This window comes from Osmia bicornis, chromosome 3 (genome assembly GCF_907164935.1).
Source record: "Osmia bicornis bicornis chromosome 3, iOsmBic2.1, whole genome shotgun sequence".
NCBI lineage: Eukaryota > Metazoa > Arthropoda > Insecta > Hymenoptera > Megachilidae > Osmia > Osmia bicornis.
This window is the reverse complement of record NC_060218.1, coordinates 2,233,578-2,258,678: the sequence shown is the minus strand read 5'-3', so window position 1 is coordinate 2,258,678 and position 25,101 is coordinate 2,233,578. Positions and strand designations below refer to the sequence as shown.

Here is a 25,101-nt window from a genome sequence, read left to right as displayed (position 1 = left end):
TCACGGATACCAAGGGCAATTGCACGATGAACAAGAGAAAAATAGTGTTTCTTGGCTGAAGGAAGATTACGAAACGGGAGAAGAGGAATTCTTTGCGTGGTGTACTAAACAATTTTATGATACATTTTCAACATTCTTTGCATATAGAATCATCACTTGCACGACACGAACTTATTGGACAAGCTAATAGAATACCGACACGATTGGGATAGCTGGACCAGGAGTTTTCAAAGGCAGCTGCTGATTTGTGATAAATGGAATGCCGAGAACGCGGCCCCGAGTGAGGGATATTACGCTCTGGGGCTACCCGCTAATTACAGGGTGGCCTCGAATAAATTACAACCCGACGAAAACGCCAGCTCGTTGGTGTAACGTCGCATTATAACGCAACGACGTCCTTGTCGCGACCAGGAACGCGTCGATTCCACGTGTATTATCGTCTCCTTCGATGAAAGGTATCTCATCCTCGCGTTCCCGAACCTCTCGTTATAAGCGGGCAAAAATTGGAGCGAACTTTTTAATCGTTCCGAGAAACATTTAGCAATCGAAAGAAAGGAATTTCAATGATTCGAATAAAAATTTAATACTATACACTCTGAAAAATATTTGATAACGGCTCTTAACTCGCTTGAAATATTCCATCGCTTTAAACGAGTCGAGCGTTTCTCGAGTTCGAGTAATGAGAAATAAAGGACGAAAAAGCGATCTCGTTCATTCCCCATTCAACGGAATACGGGTATCGTTTCGTCGAGCCGGCTCGATTACAACTTTTTATTGCATTTCCATTTCGTTTCCCGACCGAACAAAGAATGAATAAAAAACGAGAGGGCAGGCTCGCGAGAAAGGTGGAGCAGCGGGAAATTGCAAGGTACGGAGATTATTCCGAGGATCCGCTGGAAAACCGTAGGGGCGTATCGTTTTCGCGACGAGGTCTCGATGAAAGCAGGGAAACAAGAGGGCAGAAGGGCGACGCGTCTCTTTTAGTCGCGCAAAACGTGTCTGAAATAATTCGGGGATGCGTGAAATCCAGGCTGGCTCTATTTGTCGCGATAATCGGGGCGTGAGCGATTTCCTCGGCCGAAAGACGGAGGGGAGAGTCTAACACCGGTAGCCTAAAGAGAATGAAAGAAAAAGAGAAAGAGAAGCTCACGGGACGTTTGGGGTGCATTTTGTCCGCGACAGTTGCCGATGGCGGTAACGTTTGTTGCCAACCAAACAAACCACCACCCGTTGCGCGATCGACGGGGGCGAGAAATTGGGCACCTCTTGGGTTGAACGGGAGGGGGATCCGTCGCGACACCCGCGGCGCGATTATGCGACGCGATCTTTCAAGTACTCTCGAGCGTGGTGTACTTTCAGAAAGAAAAAAAAGAAGGAATATTCTAACTTGGGGACAGGGATATGGGACAAATATCGGATTAAAGCTCAGGCGTTCGCACGGAAAAACGATCGAAAGTATTGATTATTAGACACTTAAAAATTATGACAAAATTTTATACGAATAGCCGTATTATTTGGTGCGTAAACTGGTAGATAGAAGAAGCTACCACCTCGAGCGAGCGAGCAAAGAGAAAAACGACGCTGATACATAATGTATGAGGAAGCACGGTGTATCGGTGACACGCGGTTCCGGCCTTCGTTCGCGGACGAGGCCCTTCAGACACGGTGACAAACAGGTTTCCAGCATGCGATTCGTTACGCACGGTTCCCAGCGCGCGTTCCGTCTTGCGGCTCGAGCGGAAAATCTTCGTCCGTGCCGTAGAGCGACGTTTACGGGAGCAAGACAACAACGTAATCGCTAATTACCGGGTAACGATAATCTCGTGGCTGAAAAAAAAAACCACACGGAACGAATGGTAGTTGTACGGAGGCGCGAGGTAAAGACGAAGAAGTAACAGGATCGAGGAGTTCTCGATCAGGCAGAGGACGCCATGCGTAACGGTCCTCCGCGACCATTCTCCTCCGTGAGATACAACGTGCCAACCGTCCATTGTTTAATTTGTTTGCCGTTCCTCCTCTCCACGGTTTTACGATCGTTCCAGTTTGTTCTTGCGGCGCAACGATCCGGGAAAAGCCGAGCCGGATACCCGAGACCCGCCAGCGATGACTGTTAATTGCGAAGCAATGTCGCGATGCTTCGAACAAGACGAAGGCGGTACCCGGTGCCACGACGAATTCGCCGAGAACGCGAGTCACCGTGACCTGTTTTTAATCTCTTCCATCATTCGATGATCGTTTATTTGCCAACATTAACTTACTACCGTCGCGTCGCGTCTCGAAGTATTCGGAAGTCTGTGATCATTTGACTTAATTAGTAATTTAACTGGAATAATTCGTATAATCAGTCGTTGAAACAAGGAGAATTCCTTGAGCGATTTACAGCTAGGTGAGCGTATGGTAGAATAGCAAAAACCGCTAATTATACGGCGCTTCGATTTCCTTTCAACGTTTTCCTCCGCTTCGTTATGAGTCCGGAAATAGACCACTGTACAGCGTATAATCATGCAACAATTTATTTATTTTTTTTTTCATATTCAGTATCACGATTAATCGTTATCCAGCAGGAACTGGATGAAATTCAAAGAAGAATGCTAGTCGAACGAGTTGAGCTACCCTATCGTGGCGATTTCGGTGGTCGGAGCGGAGGCGAGCGGAGTCGAGCGTGTAACCGCGTACGCGTTAACGCGGTGTTAACTTATTCTCGTATATTAATGAGCGCACGAGCGGCAGGCAAGGCGAAACGAGACGCGCCTACTATGTTCCCCTTTTAACGGAGGTAGCTAATTAAGAACGCCGCGAGATTTCTCTGTTCGACCTTCCAGCTGACGCGTGCGATTTTTCTCCTCTGATTTTCTACTCGATTCGCGTGTTTTTGCCCGTTTTTCCAATCATCCAGCGACACGTGCGAGTGTCAAACGATCTTTCATAATTCTAGAAAGACGTTAACTGGAAATTTCACTGTGGAATATGGTCTTGAAAGTTAATTAGATAACGAGCGTTAGATCTAATTTAATTAGAGTTTTATATAGCCCCCAGTGGTAGAACGTTAACACTTAGCTCGAAGCTGTTGTGCTGTTCATCTGTGTATAGGTGGAAACGGTGCAGCGGTAAAGAAAAGATAGAATCGAAGCGGATCGTACTCGCAAACCGCAAAATTCACACAGAAAGAGATAAAGCTTGGGCGAGTCTGTGAAAGAGGAAAGAAAAGGTAGGCGCAAGACGAAAACGAGGAATAGATGTTAGATATATCCTCGACGCGCAGCCAACAACCCGAGGAATCGTAGTCGCGCGTTGTTACCGGTGTCTGCTTGTTCCTACCGTTGCTACTGTTCCTACCGCTCTGACGGTTCGTATCATTAAAACGTAATCACTGCCGTTCGCTAACCCCGGCAATGCTAATTTCCTCGTTAATTAATGCCGAGTCTCATTGTGCCTCGCGTATGCCTGCAGCAACGATTACTCGCCTCCTAACACCGACGCTTTACAAACTAACTCGCTTCGATTCTGTGCCTACCTTCCTGTTTTCATCTAATCCAGCGACCAGTCGAAAATTTCCTACTTCCCTCGTCTCAGATGAAAAGAAAACGAAGAGTACTCTTCGATAGGTAATTACTAGGATAATTACGACGCGTTACAATAATCGTATACATTGTCCAGCGCGCGCCTAAAGGGTCCCTTTTACTACGTTTCTTTTCGAGCGTTGCCTCGATCCTTGCTTCGCTAAAGTGCTCTCCAAGGTGCTCTCGAGAAAAGTGCTCCGCTTGGACGCGCTCGATCTTCCTCTGTCCGAGATACGCTTCATTATCGAACGTTAAACGCTCGTCTCTCATCGACGACAATACGTCTCCCTCTTCGTCACTGTTGCAAACTTAGTTTTGTTCCCTTGGCCAGCACAATGAGGCCCATTTTTGGTATTCTCCTTCTCGAAGAAGAAACATTGCTACCGATTCTTTCGAGAAGAACAAAACGAAGAGAAACAGATGTTTAAGATGGAGCTAGAAACAAAGAGGCTGTACCTTTGAATAACACGTAGTGGGGATAAAATTGAAAACTGTCGGACGAACGGGAGCGGTGAAGAGAATCGCACGGGATCGATTCTAGGAACAGCGAGATCCTCAGGAGATCGGGACCCCTTCGATCGGCACGATGTCGATCAGCTGGCCCCGCCTTTTGTATACTTGGCTGACGGTGCAACTTCGACCCCAACACCGACCAGTTTTTTAGCGAATTTAATATTTATACCGAATGACTGATGACCGTAATAGAGAAACGGGGTTGCATTGTTCGAAAGGCTCGTGTCATTGATCGATACGACGCCGTTTTCCCGTCGTGTACAGTGGGAAAGGGCCGATGGTTTGTTAGAAAATGCAGGAAACTGAAGGAACGAACGGTGATTTCGATTTTTGTTCAAATGAAATTCTGATCTCAGCCATGAGAGTTTTTTTACGAAATCAATTTTGACAAATGACAGATGCAACGCGTCACGTCGACTAGGTGAATTGGAAAAATCTCTTTCACCGATTGTTTTCGGTTCGGCCGAAAAAAGGAAGAAGAGCCGCGAGCTTGTAATTTCCGATGGTCGAAGAAATGATGGGCAGAAGAGGAATCGGAAAGCGGAGAACAAAAAGAAAGAAAGAAGAAACAAAACTCGGTCTCGAAGCGGCAGCGACGGACGATTTGTTCGCGCCGCGGGAGTTCGGCTTAACGAAAATAAGCCAACTTCTCACATAACTCACTGGGGACTTGGCTCTCGGGCCCTATTTGACCTCCTCTCTGTCTCTCTTCGCTAAACGAACCAACAAACGAATACAAATAGAAATCATTAATGGTTTTGTTTCACGGGGTCTGCTCTAGGTTTCTCGAACAGTGCACGATAATGATTCGTTAATGATTCCTGGCTAGCCCCGGCTTTAGGTCCCGGCTTTAACTGTTCGGTTTCTTCCAACCGGGCATGGGAACTTTTTCTTTTATTCTCCTTCCGAGACGTCGAATACTCGTCATTCCGACGGAACGAACGAGATTCCACGCCGATAGTTGTGAAACATTGGAACAGCAGGGGTGGTGAGAAAGAAAAAAGAGAAAAAGAATCCGCAGGTAGCTGATTTCTTGACTTTCTACTAGGCATTTGTTGTGTAACAATCGCGGATCGTGGTATCGTGGAATGCTAAAATAAAACGATGCTTTTAAAAATAGAAGCATACGAAGAATTTGCGAAATGGATTGATCGCGTTGTTTGAAAAAACAGCCGCGGCGATATTCGGAGGCCGTCAAACAGGCTTCAACCACCTATTCTCTGCACGTCTCGGCCGTCTGTGGCAACGTTAGGCTACCGTGATCTCTTCTGTCTGCACGAGAGAGCGGAACGAACGCGTAGCTCGCTTGAAACGTTATTTATCGTCGACGGTAGGCGAGCGAACCGCCTAAGCCAATATCGTTAACGGCGCCGCGGATGTTGGTGCAAGTCTTCGGGTTCGTTGCTCGCGCCGAAATCGTGGTCGCGGGACCACCGTCTCGTCGGTTCATCTGTCAAAACACGCTTCCACCACCCGGTATTTATCGCGATTTCAAACACGTGGCCCACGTCGGTCACGCAAAAAACAATTCGCATTCCAGTTGAGCCTAAAGAATTTGAGACGAAAGTGGTCGGCAATTGATAGATCCAAACTAGATTTAAATTTCGACTTCAGGCTCAAGTGAAACGTACGAGAAGAGTTTCTATACCTGGATATACCCTCTGGAGGCACTGACAGAACGCGTCCCGCCCACAAAAGTAATCTCGACCCCGCGAACAGAAAGAAGAAGAGAGCGCCACACCTGATTCATCAGCGTGGAATAAATCGAGAGACGGGCCAAAAACAAAACGAGCCACCGACGCGTACTTCGTTCTCCCTTGTCCACCCCCTCCTCTGTTCCCAACCCCATCACTACGAGTAGAAGCATCGTTCGGTTCGTTTCGTTTCGTTTCGTTTCGTTTCGTTTCGTTTCTTTCGTTGCACGGTGATTCGGGACCCTTTTCTTCGTGTCCGATTCCGTCGGTAGAAAACGAGCCAGCATAGCAGCGTGTAGGTGTACACAACCTTCCTCTTCTTCTTCTTCTTCTTCTTCTTCTTCTTCTCCTCTTTCTCCCTCTCTCCTCCTCTCTCTCTTATTCCTCTGCCATGTTTGCCAGCCACTCGGCCCAGCTACGCCCCGGCCAGTCGTATATAAATTACCTTTTTAATTTCCCGCCAAGACAAATGATTTAATTTATTCTATCAATTATTGGCGGGAAACGAATAGACGCTTTGCCAGAGGAGGAGGACTTGTTTGGTTTTCATTTCGATTCCTCGATACGTACGATCGTCTCTTCCCGTTCGTAGTCGTGTCTTTCACTTTGATTCACTATCGATGACTCGACGAAGCTGCTAATTGAGAGATAGAGGAGAAACTCGAATAAGAGAAAGAGAATGATCGGTTGGCGACCGATATCGAGGCAGAAAGACGCGAAACGTTGGACAAAAGAGGTAAAGATTGTACGGGTAGACAGAGCCGAGACTGCTCTTGAAACCGGTTCAACGTGTGTCTGCTCCATGCTAGGTCAGTTATTCAAAAACTGAAATATCGCCTCATTAACGGCAGCTCGTTTGCGAACTCTCTCAAGAGGCAAGACCAGCTCACGTAGCTAAACTGAGAGATTTTACGAATGCGGACGAAATTCACAAAGCAACGAGCCTTTAAAAGAATAAAATTACTCAAGAATATTTCCCAGCGATATAACTCGGGCCGGGGGATTCGCGAGGATTCGAGCAAGTCGCGGGGCAGAGTTCGTGCCAGCCTCGCGGTCAGCTCCACGCCAATTAATCACCGTCCCGCGCGGCTAAGAGGCCAATTAAGCTCCGTTTTTGCAAGTCTGATTGTCCCTACGTGCGATCCGCGAGCGTAGCTATATCTACCGGCCCGTTCGTGCTTTATCTATCGCGGCGAGCTCGAATTAAAATGTACTTTATAGCTCGTGTCAGCCGATAACGATCGTCCTCCCCCTCCATTTCGTCCTGGTTGCTGTCCTCATCCTGCTGCTCGAGGAACAACGATGTTACTTGCGTACGGAATGCCATCGCGTCGTTCATCCATAATTCAGTATCGTTGCGGGCTCGAAGCGGAAACTCGAAACGGTTCGGACGGGACGAATTTGTTGGCTCGAAGGGAAACCGTGAAATCGCGAATCGGACGCGATATTTCGCGACGACGCGGTTCGATCGGCCGCAATTTCTTTCGCTCGAACGGAAGAGGGCGAAGACGAAGCGGTAACGAGCGACGTTGATAAATAGCGGACCGCTCGGAGAACCGGAGCCCTTCGTAATTACACGTCTATGCCCGGTGTCGATCGCGCCTCTCGCAATTGCCTGGCAATCGGTAAACGTTCCGATCGAACGTTTTCTTTTCAACCAACCGGACGACGAATCCGTCGTTTTAAATAACCAACGGTTTCCTAACAGAGTACTTCTTCCGAGAACACGCCAGAAACTTTGTATTACCTCAGTAATTAACCCTTCAGCCCTTATGCCCAAAATGATTCACATCGAGCATTCATAACTCAGAATTTGACACCAGCCAAGCTTGCGTCTATCTTTTTTATCGCTCTGCCCGATACACTGTGTATCGGTTGAAATTTTTACAAGCACGGACGCGTTATCTCGTTGCTTTTCGTTTTCGAGCAGGAAAGAAAAATGTTACCGTCGATACGAGACGTATATCCCTCTGGCCGCTGTAAAACCGGGGCTAGATGCATCAACGTCGGCGCTTAATAACACCTCGCCGCTCTTCGGGATCTACGAGCGTAACGACGACCGTGAATGCCGCCAGGTAATTCGGTACAATGATATAATTACTTTACGCCGGCAATTATCTGGATCAGTCGTATCGTATAAGATGGTGCGGCAAGAAGAACGTGATCGGACTTTGCAGGATTATTTTACCTCGATAAGGAATGAAAAAAAAAAATGCAACGGGCTGCTATGCAAAATGGAAGATACTCGCCAATTTTCGCGACGTGCCATGACTTGGGGAGTTCGTTTCGAAGACGGGTCTACGGGAAACGTAGCTACCCCTCTTGGAAAGTGTACATACGTATGTCGGGGTCTATCACGTACGAGAGATCGACTCGACGTCGAGTGCTCGAGGGATCGTTACTCGCGAGAGTCCGTGAGAGGGCTCGCGTTGATTGACGCGCGACGTTACGCCAAACTCGACGGCACGCGAGCCAAGCAAACGACGGCTTCGCTTTAGCTACCGATTGGTAGCGATTTCGCCTCGGTAACTGGCAAACAATCCCGATTCCGGCTGAGATACCTGAACGACGGGGTAAAAGGGCCACTTGCACGGACACACGATCAGCTTCTATCCGCGTTTCACGAATCCCCTGTACACAGAGGATAAGGAACAGAGAGAAAACGTGGCGATTATAGTGTCTACTGCCCGCTACCAGATTACTAGATTACAGTCGTCCATCGATATCGTAGTCGTTTCGAACGAGTAGCTTCGAGCTAACGGATCGTTTCGATCCGTTCGACGTGCTCTATGGAAATTCCGATTCCTCTCGACAATTTCGCGACCCCATCGACTCGGCTCCACCGTCTCGAAGGCATCATTCTCGAGAAAGCTCGCCGAGAAACAACTCGCGTATCCCACGCCAATAATCCGAGGATTCTTAAGATCCCTGTTTGTTAATTTTCGCTCGTTTGAATTAAAAATCGTGAACTGAAAATCGTTCAGGACACTTTCACGGTCAACGTGAAAACTGCTCGGTTCGAGTTTTTAACGGTCTGCCTTAAAATACCGAACGTCTAGCAGGGAGGTCTCGTGCGTCGTTTAATTACCGTGTGTAACGAGTTCGAGTGGTTGCCGTGCGCACGAAACCCCTCTCGAGAAAGGGGTGCGCGATATGCTCGCCGACGTCGTCCACGAATCACTCGAAATTACCGAGTACCGTTTGCGATCCCCTTCTCCACCCCTTTCGTACCGTGTTTCTCCTCGCCACCCCATTGCAGCGCCTTTCCTCCTCTCTCACCCTGCTAACGCCACCCCTCGCTCCGCCTTATCCCACCCAGCCCGGCTTTTCTACGCGTTCGTACACTCTCTCTTGTGTATTCACCGTTTCAATCCGCCAGATAATCGGTGCAATTACAAAACCTCCCCTACCTTCAACGGATGGCGGGGTGATATCGTTCTTATTACAAGTCTTCGTGGTTTTTCTTTCTTTTCACTTGTTAGAAACGTCTAGTCGACTGAGTAAAGCTCATTTTCAATTGTATTTGATAAAGAATTCACTGTAATCTAACTTAACACGTTTTGGAAATCAATTATATTTAGAAGGAGATATTGGATATGAAGTAAGAAAGGGTCGACGAGTGTTAAGCGAGAAAAATAAAGATTGGAGAGTGTGCGACGCGAGAATAGCGGGAGGTTGTTTTTCGGGAAAGGGTCGAAACTGAAGAAGGGTAGGCCTCGTTGATACGACGAGGGTGGAGGTACAGGGGTAACAACGAGATACCCTGGGGTCTCCCTTCCAGTCAGCTGTTTTAATGTGGGTCACCGGTTTCTACGACACGATCGATTTCTCTTCAACTGCATACGAGTCCTTCGTCCCTTAACTAGCCCTATTCGCGATTATTTTCCATCATATTCCCACTCGGTTTCAATTAATTTTTCGACTTCACGGTACCAGCTGGTTCCTCAGCGTCTCGGCGTCCGAGTGATCGCACCCTCGATTGATCAGGTTCGTTCACTTTTCATCGAGTCCACCGATACGATCTCCGAAAGATCGCGATAGCATCGATAGAAAGGAGTGTTAAATATTTCGCTGCCTCCTGTTCGACCATGATTTATACTCGGGAACAATGCCGAGAAATAACGGGTTGCCGTGAAACAGATGTCCGTCGTCGCGAGTTCAACGCGCACCCTTTCGTCCGGCTTCGTCGAAGGGTTATCCGATAGAAAGGACAACGGGAGCTAAACTTTTTCTCGCCTCTTCGGTGGAAAAAAACTCTGTGACGATGTTTACCTTCGAGCGACAACGGTGCGGTGCATGCACCGCTGCAAGACATGCACTGGCGAGGTACACACATGTATGCACAGGAGAGTAAATACATATTTATGTAGTAGGCGTAACTCGCATCGTTGTAAGAACGCCAAGTTCCAACGAACTCACTGACCCGATAAAAAAGTCGAGATACGACTAAAGCTGAGCATTCGTGGTGGTGTGATCCGCGCGTGTATGCACGCGTTAAAGCGAACGATTTAATTGCTACAAAGCTGTTCGCTATATAAATAATCACCTTTCTATTACGAGCTAGAAATTAATTGTTAGGGCTAGTTATAGTAGTATACCAGAGGTGAAAAAATATTGATTGGAAGTTTCTTTAAAGCCTATTTATTCAACGTAAAAGAAAAGGAAATATGGAAGAAGAGTCGCAGTCGTTTTGTTTCCGAGAAATTTTGAAACATCAAATTTTTCAGAATTTAAATCCTTTCGATTGTTTCTAGACAAACTTATTTCAGACAATACATTCTTCCCCCTTATAGGTATCAGATTTCACAAGAGCTATTAACGTACAACTACACCCACTGCGTCTTCTCGATTGCTTTTCTATAGACGTGTGTATCCATATATACATGTAGGACTTATTGTATTAAAAATACGAATGCTATATATAGCTCAACAAAGTTGAAACACGCGTTTCACAGGATGAGCCGAGCTTATAAATTAATGCAAGATGAATATAAAAAAGAAGAGAAAAAAAAAAAGGAATTTGTATTGTGTTTTCTCGTAATAGCAGAGTATCCGAGAGTTATGCTCGCGGATTCCCAATTAACGTAACAACAGCGACTACGTCACACGGTGTTCCCATATGATCGGAGCCGATCCGTTCAACATGGAAACTGCGAGAATTACCCAGACAGCCGATAGATGAGAAAAGGTCGCGAACGATCCAGTGGCACGAACAACACAGAAAGAAGACAAGGAGTCACGGAACGGGAGCCTGGCGCCGCGCCGTTTCGATACAATACCGACCCCCGAGATGACTTGCATCCGTATCGGCTGCATAAAGAGGAATCGGAGATCCTAGCCACAGGCGTTTTCGTTCAACTTCCTTCTCCATTTTCTCTTCTCTCTCTCTATCTCGTGAAGTCTACTCGTTTACAAGCAACGATATCAATATTATTTATTTATCAAAAATTTTATCAACATACTTTTTAAAATCTGAATATCTGATTCTTGTTGAAGAGCCCGAGGCCAGCTTTGCAAAATCCACCACTGTCTGTGCTCGCTAACGCGCCAAGGGTGGTTCGCGTTTTTCCAACGAAGAAATCAGATACTTTCCTCCGTTGGCTCGTTTCTCAAGGAAGAAATTAAGTAATTCTTGGAAGCGTCCAGCTAGCTGCTGTGCGGACGTTTAAAGAGGCGGTCGAAGCCTCTGGGGTGGAAAGAAAGTTGAAGGAAACGAAATTGCTGAGAGGGAGGAGAAGAAAGAGAGACGCGTCACGGGTAGAAATAAAGAGAAAGGAAGGAACCAGTAGGTTGAGTTAATCCTTCTTGTTTGTCTTTACGTTAATTATCTAGAATTAAGGAGGTTGCTTGTCGCGGCAGACCGGTCGGATTACTCGGCCGATTATTACTTGTTGCGGATTATTAATTACCGAGAATTACCGTCGTTGCGCTAGGGTTCGGGAATCGAGGAGGGTAGTACGGATGTTTGAAAGAAAATTCGATCGATTTCTTCGAAATAAAGAAGTCCTGAGACGGAAACGATTCTCGTAAAAGCACGGTTTCTGCAACGAGGATACGAAGCTAATCTTTGAAAATAATTAAACTCTCATCGAGATGTGTAATTTATTAAAAACGAATTGCTCTAACTTGGATAAAGTGTTGCGTATCTTGTCGAAAATTAAAACGACGCTGACATTAAATCGTTGTACAAGAAAAAGTTTTCATGCACACGATAAGAGTTAATAAGCGAAATTAATACTGTGAATATATTTCATGATTGTTTGAGTAAAAGGAAAAAAACAGCTGTAATGGGAAGCAGGATGCGCAAAGAATAATAAGCTGAAGAGTAACGATAAACGCGAGAGTGGCGATGCGTGTATCTGTATCAAAAACTACCCTCCCCGACAATAATAGAAGCCCTTAAAAACGTAAAGCCTGTGCTAGCAGGCCAGTTGAGTGCGCGTGGGTTATGAAACCGAAAAAAAAAAAAAAAAAGAAAAAAGAAAAAACGTCGAACCAGCTGCCGTATCCGATACAATCGCCAAGCGGATAAGTTCCTCGCGGAAAAAGATAAATGGAAGGAGAATGGATCGAGACTGGATCCACGGGAACATCGTACTCGAGCTACGAATATAATTGTTCGCTGTGAAAACTAGCTATTTCATGAACGATCTTCTTCCTCCTTCCTTCTTTTTCCGCTTCGATTTGGAAATCGTACTACTTTCCATACGAGCATTGGCGTAACCAGGAGTTTTATCTAGGGTGCATTGCATATTGCATTTTGTTTCAAATATTAGCTTTTATCGAGATAACGTTTTAGGAGCTGACAAACGTTTCTTTATTTCGATTTTTTTGGTGCGGAGAGCGGCCAGCCCGCATTTTGGGGATGCCAGGTCCCGTCCTGGCCCCCTATCTAATTACGCCAATGCATACGAACCGTTTCGCTAGCGCGAAAATGCGAACGCGTATCCATTTAATCGGGCCTATAGTCTCGAGACACGATTGTGCATAAGCGCACGGCAACAACGAGAAGAGTTGGGAGGAACGAGCGAAGAAAATAAATATTAATAACGATGTGCCTTGTTCCCCTCTATATCACAATCTTTCTTCGTTTCTCGTTCGCGGGTATATTCTTTCTCTAGCTAATTGTAAGTCTTCTCCACTTGTTTCTCTATACCTCGCTCTTTCTTCCCTCTGTATTCAGCTACACTCTCGTTCCCTCCTCCCGTTAGTCACCAAGTGCGCGTCTGTGCATTGTTAGACCCATTACGGGAGCCAATTAATCTATGCACAATTTTATAATTAAACGGCTAATAGCGCATAGAATTATAGTCCAGGGCCGCGCTCACTCCCACGTATCCTGCTGTGTTCGTGGGTTACGCGGCGAGAAAGACGCGTTGTGAAAGACCTGGAAGAGGAGGTAAGGGAAAGAAGGAAGGAAGGAAGAAGATGGAAACGAGGAAATCTCTTGGTGCGCCAACGGATTTTTATCACGATCTCGCGCGCGGTTTCGCTGGTCTCCTCTTTTCGCGCGGTTTCCTACTTATACTTGATTCGTAACGATTTTCTCACAAGTTGTCGCTCGACTTATCGTTTCCTACGTTTCCTAAGAATTTTCCATATCGGTATCGACGTAACCGGGACACGTTTACGATCTTTTCACCAGACCCAAGCAAATTGACGAGGATAATTGGCTGTAGTCTCGTTAGACGAGCGTATATGGCAGCAATTAGAGAGGAAAAGAAAAAAAAGTATAGGTTGAAATCGGGGACACAACGATTTCGACGACGTAACGATCGCGACGCGTGGGCAGCGTCGATAAAGTTTCGATCAGAGGTCCGAGGGTACGCGAGATGGCCGTGCAGAAGAGGAGAAGCGGCGACGCGGAGCGTTGCAGCGCAGCCGGCGCCGCGCTGTAAACCGCAAGAAAAATCCCGCTGAATTATCGGTGCGGTTCTCGGTGCATGCTGTTGCATCGATGGCGATAGAAGCGGCCGGAGGAGCGTGTAACTGTGCGGGCATCGTATCCGCGTCGGTGTGCAGCCCCGTTGCCCCGGTGTTACCACTGCCCGTGCATTATCAGAATGTAACGACGTCAGCGGTACACGCGACCAGACCGGACCACCGCACACACGACGACACCATACACACCGGTCCGCGTCTCTTAATCATCCGATTTTTCCTGCCGATCCACCCTCGCCACTCCGCCTCGCCTCGCTTGTTTCTCACCCCCCGTCGCTTTGCCCCCTCTCGTTTTTCCAATCGATATACGGAAAGCCCAGGATACCGGGCGATTTTCGAGTTAAGGTGGGATTTCCTATCGAACGCACGTATTTTACGCAATGTGGTAATAATTTTAAACCAAAAGCATTGCGTTTCTTTTATCTACTTTCGCTTTTCTTTCGGAATAAAGACAGTTTCTAATGGAGCAACGTTCGAAATCTATCATATTGGGAGCGTCCAAAGACGCAAAGACGATTCAATCGACATTTTGATAGAATAACGGGCGGTTAAAGAGGAGGACACTCGAGAAGAAAGGCCCGCACGAGCCGACGGCTCGTCCAGCTCTGTTCTCTGACTCCGACTCGGATTATTTGGATCCCTATCCCTACGGCTTTCTCTTTCCTCCAGTTTTCTCTTTCCCTCCTGTCCCTCTGTTCCCGTCTCTGTCCCATCTAACCGCTATCCCTCGGCCCTCTTTCTCCTTCGCCCTCACCGTGTCGCGCTGAATCCGTTTCCGTTGTGACTGCCGCTGCGCGTCTCTCGCTGCGATATAATTGTCCGCCGTCGCGACCAGTTCCCTCGACGATCGATCATCCGTCGACCGCGTTATCTCGATAGGCCATGGTTTTAAAACAAGATCGTCTCGAGACGAGTCGAAACGAAGTTAAAGATAAAAAGATCAATGGTTTCGTTGGACGTTGGACGCGTAAGAGGAGCGTAAAGTCGGGGACAATAGTTTTGCCGATCGCAGCGGATCCCCTCGTTCCGTTTACCATTCCGTTTCGTCTGCCGTCTAACTGGTGGGTGGGGTAAGCTTGTACTACAGCCACTTCTCTCTGTCTCGTCGGTGGGGACGATTCATTCAGAGAAACTGCCGTGAAAGGGACACCTGTTGGCACAGAGGCCCGTTGACAATTCTAGATGCAAGGGCACGTGCCTACCCTGTCGTGGCGAAGCGATCGAGAGAGACGAGCCAATTCGACGTGCGGCCATCGAAGGAACGATGAACGTGGAAACGAAAATCGGCAAGAGTTGGTGGGTGGTTGGTGAGAAGCAGAAGCCAAGCCGCGATTAAAATATGTTTTCTTGTTGTTTTTTCTTTCTTTTTTTAGTAGCCCGGTAGCAAGGTAAGGAACGTAGCTGGCCGAAGATAAAGTGCTGCCCAGAGGGGACACCGGGCGTTATTAATACACGCGAGGATCGTAGCTTCCGTTCTCGCCGGAACGGGAGATACAAAAAGTGGTTGTTGGTTTTGTGTACGGATCCCTCTTATCGTCGCGAGTCATCGAGAATCCAGGAATTTCGTGAGACAAGGGGGATAGTCATTCCTCCGTTTGATCTAAAGGCAGGTTACTCTGCTACACTCACCTGGCTGTTGTGCAGTCCCTGTAGAGGATGTCGAAGTCCTTGCAACTAAGCAGCTTGCAACGGTTGACGCCAGGCTGGATAGCTCCGAGTCCGCGTAGAATCCTAACTTGTTCGACGTTGCACACCAACGGCACTATATCGAGCCTCTTGAGTTTTGTGTAGACGGTGTGCAGGCCACCGACCAGGTGTTTGAGGAACAACTCGAACGCTTGCGGCAGGCAAAGCATCGTGTCCCCGGCGATGATGAACGCGGCCACTTTTTGACCGCGATAGTCGACCAGTTTGCACTCGTTCGCGGTAGGATCGCTGGTGCTGATCGGCGGCGGGCTATTGTAGGATCTCGGGGGTAGAACGGCGTGATGGGCCGCCATCAGCTCGAGCGGTGAGCCATGGTGACCGCTTAGCATGCCACCGAGTTGACCGAGCAGTCCGAGTCCCGGTGGCGGTAATCCCGGCATTCGGGGCACCATACCTGGCGGTGCACCGGGTGCTCCCCCGGCGGAAAGAGGCGGCGGGCTCAACGGAAGTCCTTGAGGTGGCGAACCTCTGGTCGGCGATCCCGGCGTGGGAACACCGCGATGCTGTTGCTGCTGCGATTGTTGATCGCGGAGTTGGTCCCGCGGATGAGGCTGCTGGTGCGACGGCGGTGGTTGATGTTGGGAACCGTGGAGTTGTTGCTGTTGAGCTTGTTGTGCCGACGGACTGTGAGGATGTTTCGGGCTGCCGGTTACGGGACTGGCGCGACTGCTGTGATCGGAAGCGCTATCCATCGCTCCGTGATCCATCGGGCGTCCAAAGGGCACGCGTCTCTCCGTTGTCGTCGACCACCTTCCTCTTAAGATTTCGTAACCTTTCCACGAAATGTTACGGTGTAGCGGCGAAACGGCCCACAGCCGTTTCTCCTTTCCTATTTATCCTCCTCGTCTTGCCTTCGATTCTCGCCACGTGGACACCACGAGATACGAGGATGACGACCACGCGAGTCTCAACGCATACTAAAATTGATCGTTTTCCTTTGGTTCCAACGGCCGGCCGGCTGCCGGAACCAGCCGATGAGGTGCGTCGCGTCGACCCAGGATCGGCCACGCGATACGTGCTCGCCAATCGATTTTCCGCGAGTCTCACTGTCACTCGAGCTAACTGCCGCGTCTCACGGAGTACGTTGGACCGTGTATAGATACGTAACGATTTCACTGTGCACAACCACTGGATGAACCGTGTCCATGACAATTGGCGACCGTAACTCGATGCTGGCCACGACCTCGGCTTCGTTCTGGTTGCGGACAGGTCCGTGTTCCGCGTGCTGGCCGGCTTCGCCCGAGGAGCAGCCAAGCTGCCCCTCGCTCAACTATCAACCAACCACCAGATTTCTTCGCGACGCGTTGCCTCTGTTCGTTCACTAACGAACTGGAGCACAGGACGACCAAAGAACACGGGGCAACAACAGGCTTGGTCGTGAAACAACGCGAACTTGGAATCCTCTTTGACGACGAAGAGCGCGAACACGACGGAAATCCGACGTCAACGAGTGACGCGCGACGCGCACGACCGCAACGAGAACACCACGGTAACGAGGACTACGACGAAGAACGCTGTCGCGACGTGACAGCGATCGCAACCACGGTAACGAGGACGACGAGCACAACGGTGACGACGATGACGGTGACGGCGACGGTGACGGCGACGGCGACGGCGACGGCAACGGCGACGACGACGGCGACAGCAGCGGCGACGACGACGGCGAAAGCGGCTGCGGCTGCGGCGGTAACTCGCAGGGACGCGCGTCGCTCGTTCTCAAAGTGGCAAACGCTCTCTCGGTCGAGTCGGGAGTATTTCCCTACCCAGTCACAGATGTAATAAATAAAAACATCAGTGGGAGCTCGAGGAACGGGGAGGATGGGCGTTCTGTGCGCGCAACCGACTATCCGGTTGGCGGAAGCCACCGGGGTGGCAGTTCTCCCTATTGGACGGTAAGCTCGTATCGTCGACGCCTTTCGAACCTTCCCTCGACCGGTGGCGGGACGAGCGAGAATTCCCCACTACGGGGCAACCTCTGCCACCGACGACGCGTACCGACGATCCCGACCGGGACGATTCCGGGGGCGACTAACACACGGAGACATCCAGACGCAGACGCGAGTCTCGACAAGACAGTACGATTCGAACCTACCCGCGATCTACGCGCTACGAGTGGGGATTTCTTCTTTTTCCTCGCGACCTCTCCCTCCACGACACCCTTTGCTCTCGCCTCCGCTACTCCTCTTCGCTTCTCTTTGCTCCACGCCACTCTTCGCCCTCGCCTCGCCTCGCCTAAACCTAACCTCCCTCGCCCCACCCCACTTTCACCCAACCCTTACGATCCTTGTCGCGTTTCGGTTCTTCCCTTCTCCGCTGCCCCCCTAGTTTCTTCTTTCTCCCTTTTCCGTTTTTTTCCTTTCTTCTACTCGATTTACCCTCCCGTTTCCTTTTTCCTCTTCCCATTCTACATTCTCTCTCGTTCGATTTCTTCTCTTACCAACCCCCTCGTCGTTCCAACTTTTCTTTTCTTTTCTTTTTTTTTTCTTTTCTTCCATTTCGTTCTTTTCCCTTCGCGATTCTCCGTGCAGCCAAACCTTTTGGCTCGCTACCTTTTCCTTCTTCTCTTTCTCTCATTCCCCCCTTCACAGGTACGCGTTACCTCTCTCCGTCTCTCCTTCCGATAACTCCCTCCCACCTTGTTCTTGCAGCCTCTCCTCCCACCTTGACTCACCGTTTGCACGCTCTCTTCAAGTCGCGCTCTCTCGCGCGACCAGCGGTAGTCTCCACCTCGTTTCCTCTTTCGCACCCGTCCCTATTCTTCGTGTCTCTGGCTCTCTCTGTCCCTCCCTCCACCCCTTCGTGTCTCTCTTCGTTTCTCCCTGTTCCTCGGTTCTCTGTCCGTACGACGAAGAATGTCGCCGGCGTTCGAATCGATCGGTCGGTCTCAGCGCGCGCGGGGGGTCCCCCTTCCCGTTGCTTGCGCTCCCTCCCCATCGTCGCGGAGAGCCTGTCCTCCCTGCCACCTTCTTCTTCGCCGTTCCCTCGGATCTCCTCTACCATATTCGCCATCAGCATTACACGAGCGCACTTATTTCTTCTGTAGGTAACTCTGCTTCCTCGCGATCTCTCTCCGCTCCTCGACCACCCTCTTTTGCCTCTGCCCAACCCTTCCCTAGCCCCTCGTACCGCGACTCCGACTCGCTACCACCTTTCGTCCGCCTTCTCCTCCACCTCTTCCTCCTCCTCCTCCTCCTCGCGCCATACGCGATATACCATACCCGACACTCTCCTCGGCTCTCGGTAAGCTTCGAGCATGAGTGCTTAATATCTTTGTACCATACCTAAAGCGACCGTATCCGCCGATGCTTCTCGCGTCCAAACTTTTCCCTTCGGACGCTCTTCGCGAACCTCTCTAGTCTCTCGTTAATTTCTGCCGCCACTCGGTCCGCTTAGTCGCGCGAGAAAAATTCTTGGTTGCGCCATCTGCAATTTTCCACATCCTCCAGCCATCTTCTGAAAGTAAGAAGATCGTAAGAACAACGTCCGGGCCGAAAACTTGAATGGACCATGTACACAGTGGTCACGGTAGTGGTGGTGGCGGTGTTCGTTGGCGCGAAATCCAAGGGGAGAAATTCCAGAGAAGACCCCTCTGTCCGATTAACTCGTCACGGACGATAGTTCGAAGGCTTTCGAGATAGGCGAGAAAGAAACACGAAGGAGGGATCATCGTTTGGCCTTTTTCTAACGGTCAACCCCCGATCAGTCCTCTCATCAGCCCGGTGACCCAGATTCACGAGGAAAGACCCTCCGCGTTTGTTACCAGTACACATACAACGTGTACATACGTGTATATACGTATACGTAACAGGCTTCGCAGACACGTATTCCTCCACCGCAGCTGATCCCTTGACCTCGTGCAACCCCAAACGAAACGAGACCCCCTGGGCCTAACGTTCATTGACCATCTCCCGCTTGGACGAGCGGGGGCCGCTCGTCTTGCCGTTCCAGTTTTCTAACAAAAGCTGTCCACGGCTTTTTACCTCGATTACCTTCATCCTTCGATTGCGACCACTTGCCAAAATCATGGCAAGTTTAGACTTAGCCTCGTCCTTCTTCCCTAACGTTTTATTTCATCAAATTTCGTTGATAATAATCGAGTAAGGAAGAACGTTTTCTGACAAAGAATAAAGTGATATTGTTTGCGGCGAGAAGGCGATCGATCGCGAGATCCAAGTCCCTCGTCCGAGGAAGGTCGAGGATCGGTAGGGGACCGATGTTTGCCACGAACCAAACCACGTCCAATTAGTGGAATTAATACCGGTTGGCTTTGGGGAGCTAATGCCTCTGTGTGCATACCTACGGGTATGCACGTCGATGACTGCACTTTCCTTCGTGCGTAATGAAGGACAATCCCGTCGGTTGTACCAGCTCGATGCATTCGCTCGTCCAAGCAACCGCTGCCTCCTCTTGTTTTGCGGTCCACGAGAAATATCTCGAACCGACCAGCTTACGACTTTGAGCGTGCTCCGGCTGTAACGGTGCCTGCCTGTCTTTCGCTGCCCACGGAACAATTTCGTTCGCGGCTTTGTTCGCTTCCTGTATACCCCTTTTCGGCTACGTTCATCGGTTCGCGATTCGCGGTGAAAAATAAATTCGATTACTTTTTGCAAAACTAAATTTAGAATATTTAGTTGCAAAGAGGGTTCGAAAAGCAATCGGGTAACAAAATGTAAACCTGATCGACGGTGATTTTCAAGCGAGTTCGTTCGTTACTGCTCATTGGCCACCCTGCACGAGAGAATTGCGCGAAACACAAGCAGAGCGTGTTGTTACGTAACCCTCGTCATTGTTTGCACATCGTCGTCGTCGTCGTCGTCGTCGTCACGGAATTGTAACAGAGAGAATACCAGCGAAAAATGAGCGTCGAATAAGCGAGGAAAAAAGCGCGAATTTTCCCAGAGAGCTTGTAGAGAGAACGAAGGCATTCCTTGGCAACCGAGCAGACACGCGTCACGAGGACTTCAGTGCACCGGAAGCGTCGCTCTTCTGGATATCTTTGTCCGACGTTCCGTTTACCGTGTGTTCGCGACACGGATTTTTGTCCAGATTTTTGCCACTGTTATCCTATCGCCATTAATCGCGTTAGCCTGTGTGGAAGAGGAGAGTTAATAGAGCGACGTTTACCATCGACTGGACGTTCACGAAGAGAAGTCATCTTCTGTCCGCCCCGATTGCCAACCTTAGCTTGTCTCTCGTTTCCTTTGCTCGTCGTGTTTCTCATCGCGTTTCCTCTCGAACGGCTTTCCGTTTTCTCCTTGAATTTACAGCATGCTCTGCCGTCATCCCCTTGATTCGTCGCCGGTCGCCGTTCGTCGCTCGTCAGCCACTCCACCGGTCTATCAGAGGAAAGAGAACATCGATCGAATTAACGTAATTACTCGTTCGTGCGTGATACGTGCGCGTCGTGGCAAAACGAGCGTCAAAGTCGATCCCCGGGAGTCACGAAAGAGCGGGGCAGATTTTACAAAACGTTAATTGCACGCGCGCGGGCCTATGTGTATAACGTATAGAACGCTGCCTCTATACCGTATAGCCACAGGTCGGAGAAAAATCAAGAGCCGAAATAATGGATTTCGAGGCGGGACGATGAAAAACGACGATAATTTTTCTGGACAAGTACCGTCAACGTTCGGCTTTTTCAGCCCGGCTTACGCGCAACTAATTACCCATATGCCACGTGTTATTATAAATAGCCAATCGTTACCGACACACAGCCGCATCCGCGATTCGCCCATAATGGCGTGTTATCGGATAAATAAAACGGATAGCCACGGAAGGGTGCGCTCCGATTATGCATCGACGCCTCTCGTCAGCGTATGTTGCTACGTATACCTACTCTCTGGCCACCCGTATAACTGTTTTCCCAACGAACGACGTCGATAGCTTTTTTACTCGTTCCAACGTTCTCCATTATTCTCTCTCTCTCCCCCTTTGAATTAGTAAGTATATATCTAGCATGTAAACGAGACGACATACAGTAACGAGGAAAAGCTTACCGAGACACAAAAATTTGTTACCATTTTTCAGTACAGACAACTATAATACTCTACATTTAACTATCATTGAATTTGTGATAAAACGAGTTCTTGTCCTTTTTTACAAAATACTTCGATGTTAATTAAACTGTTAAACAAACTAAGTTGCTTCAGTTATCATGAAAAATACTTTTGAATATGCGAAAAAAGGACAGCAAGCGACACGTCTTTTTGGAAGGCAAAATGATTTCAGTCCGCCGTGATATTCCGGCTAAACGCATTAGAAGGCTCATTTAAATACGACACAATGACGACCCGCAGCGCCCCGTCGCACGCTAAAATTCGTCGGTTGAAATAATGCTGTCCAAACACGTTATCTTGGCATCGTCTAAATCCCTTCCGTTCATCGATCACAACGAGCCGCTGATCAGGATGCTTCTGAACGAAATAACCTCGTGACATCTGCGTTTTGTCCGGCATCGAACTAGGAGATGGTTTTCGTTCGCGAAAGTAACGCGTTGCCGGCCTCACCGCGGCTCGACACCTCTATCCGACGTCAATACTTTTCCACGTTGAACGCGACGCAAGACAATCACGTTGACACCCGGTGATGGATGTCCTAGCCGCTCAAAATACCCCCCTTCAGTTTTCCCGCCAATAAAGCCCATTGTAAATGCGAACTATTCGAAATATTAGAGCGGCATGGCGATTACCGGCCGTTCAGTCATCGTTCCTGACGCACCGTAATCCTTTCCATCTTCCTCCGCGTCCTTTTTTGTTCTGCCGCCTCTCGTGCTCTTCGCTTTCCTTCGCTCCGAAACTCGTCCCCCCGAATCAGCCTCTCGTTTCGTCGTCTTTGCTCAAACCTCGATTTCCTGCAGCCAGGTAAGAAAGAGAAAAAAAAAAAATGTCCTATCGAATGTCGAAACATCCTGCTGACAGCATATCTATTATTACCCGGAGCCCCGAAGGTTGTTCCTCTATCGGCCGTTGACAATCTCTGACGTGCCTTGTGCTCAATGAACAGCGTAACAATACTATTTCAGCAATCGAGCGAGAGAAGACAACCGGCAAACGCGGGATCGACGGTTCTCCGTTGCCGCGCTAGAAGAATGAACCACCTCGCTGTCACTTCTGGTTGCTCGTTATCGGTGTGTCGAGTCCCTTAGATACTAGCCTCCAACGTTGTAGGCGGCATCGAGAATTTTCAACGTCCAACCCAGAGAGAAGCAATGTCCTCGTCCATAGATAAATAGAAAGGAAAAGAATCGTGTTGGAATTGTTGGTTCTCTTTCTTCTCGAAAAGTTAGCCTCGATTATCTTCACCGAGAAGGAGACAAGCCGATTCGTCGCCCCCTCTAGGGCTTCGACTCCGTGAACGCTGTGAAGCTTAAAGAGATAGGATTACTCGCGATTCGAAATTTATTTACACCGGCCTTAATCCCTATTATAGCCGCACGCGTAGCCCGAGGAAATGGCCGAGCAATTTCGGATTTCGACTGCCGTGAGATGATGGATCGCCGTTTCGTAGCCTGGCGCTGATGATACCTCGCAGATGTAACCTCCGCACCCTTTTCGGGACGGAACCACTTGCCGGTGATTATCGATTAAACGCATGCACGTTGTTGCCTCCTCTACTCGGGTCTTGCCTCGATTTTCTTTCTAGTTCGACCCCCTTCCTTCCTTCCTTCCTTCCTTCCTTCCTTCCTTTCTTTCATTCTTTCTTTTCCTTTAAGTCTTCGGTTGTATCGCTTTCGTTCCGGCACCGCCGACATCTGGCCCGCGGCGGCCTGATCGCCCTATCGTATCCAGAACGGCAAAGTTTCCGTATCGCTGGATAAAAGGCTTGGATCGTCGTCGAAAAGTCGGCTGGCAAGTTCGCGGTCGTGCACACGGAAGCAGACGTCAAACGTGGCCTCGATGTTGGCCTAAAACTTGAATTATCGTCTCTGTAACGAGCAATCTCGATAGGATTAAAAGGTTGTTTACCGGAACGGAAAGCCGAGGAGTTTCGGTTTACTTGGCGCAGACGACAGAAGCGTATCCTGCCGTCGACGCGACGGCTTCCTAGGGAATGCATACGCGTTACACTTGCGTGTAGTTACTCTCTTCCTTTAGCTCCTCTCGTTACGCGAGCTACTCCAGCCAACCGTTCCCGTCTATCCGCAGTCCCTTGATAAAAATTAACATCCATATACCGGGCGCGTGCGAGCCACTCGAGCCAGCCGACTTCCGGAAATGTCGAACATATGTCGCCACTTCAGATAATCCGAAGCTTTTAACCAATAATCTAATCAGCATCACGGAACGAGAAATACATTTAGCATAATCGATCAGTACTACGGTTACCTTAAATGCATTTCGATCCACCTTTCAAAGATAAGCGACTCTTCACCGGGATACATCTGGTCGGTTATGATATGGTATTGCCCTTGAAAAAGCATGTTTCACCTCCAGAGTGACATTTTTATTTCCAGACATTCCACTTGGGAGGGAGATTGCCGACTTTGGCGGGATCACACAAATATTCTTTCGACCTCAGAAATATACCAAAGGCGTTTCTAACGATAAAAACGATGCAGAGTTGTGAACGGAATCGAGCAAAGCTGTGCAAGAATTTTGTTCAGGCTGAAAGTCAGACGGTTAAGTCGGAACACGCCCGAGGAGGCGCAAGCTCCTTCGACTTTATAAATAATAAATTCGCGTGAAAACAGCCAGAAAGACGGAGAGAAGACAAAGACAGCGGGATGATGGAAGAAAAGGAAGAAACTGTAAAGAGTGACCGAGAGAGGAGCAAGAATAGGGGTAGAACGAGGAGGGAGGTGAAGGAAAGACGAGAGAAACGAGGGAGAGACAGAGACGAGTGATAATAAAGAGCAGGCAGTAAGAGCAGCGAAGTGACGTCCTGTGTCGCGGAGTCATAAACTGGGCCCTAGGATCTCGGGCTTACACTCTTATTAAAACGTCGTCCTGCATATTGACGGTTATTGATCACCTTTCGCACACCTCGCTGCTTTTACGATACAAGGTTCGTGTCACCTTGAAAACCACGGATACCATCGAAGTTTTGCAAAGAGTTTGACCATGTCCGTGTCGAAATGCATGTTTACTCGTATTCGGTAATACTGTAATATATTCACGAATATATGTACCTAACGAAACGATTACAATTGCAACAGAACTGATCACGTCATTAACGCGTCTTTTATCGTAAGTGTTAGATACATTGTTAAGTGATACATTTACATTCTTTGATGTAAATTGCTGCTCCCTTACTCTTGTACGAGTCCTTTGAACAGGAGGTCCTTCAATGCGCTCTTTGCGAATAGTACCACTAAATCTATCTAGCGGTGAACAACGTAACTAACAATACAGAAAATTACAAAAAAATAGCAAATTTTGCTCGTTACTGAAAAGAACAGAACATTCTACGGTTACATTGCAGCCTAAAAAATCTTATCAAAATAAAGGTTTGACAAATTTGTATTTTAAAAAGACAATTCGATAATTCGATCTTAGCGACATCTATACAGAAACGGTGGAAACTACACGACAACTTACCGACCTTGTTTTCGAGAACTCGTGAGCTAGGGGTCTCTAACACCACAATACGATATCCGAGCAGTATGCAGAGAGTTCCGTCGTAAAGGGGTCCCTGACACCCCACGATGATGTCAAGACTGTATCCAGAGGGCGTCATTGGCGCGGCGG

General features: G+C 48.7%; 1 protein-coding gene across 4 annotated transcripts in view; it reads right to left on the bottom strand.

The window, feature by feature from the left end:
• Positions 1–17,161, bottom strand: part of LOC114878199 (dachshund homolog 2) — a 126,302-nt gene extending 109,141 nt beyond the window's left edge. For 2 of the 4 annotated variants that reach the window (XM_029191723.2, XM_029191731.2), the window contains exon 1: positions 15,338–17,160. In XM_029191723.2, coding sequence (XP_029047556.1) covers positions 15,338–16,122 — 785 coding nt within the window. In that variant the 5' untranslated portion in view covers positions 16,123–17,160. Of the gene's footprint in view, positions 1–15,337 lie in introns of all 4 variants that reach the window. The other 2 variants (XM_029191752.2, XM_029191741.2) reach the window with 2 other exon arrangements.
• Between the last annotated feature and the right edge of the window lie 7,940 nt (positions 17,162–25,101).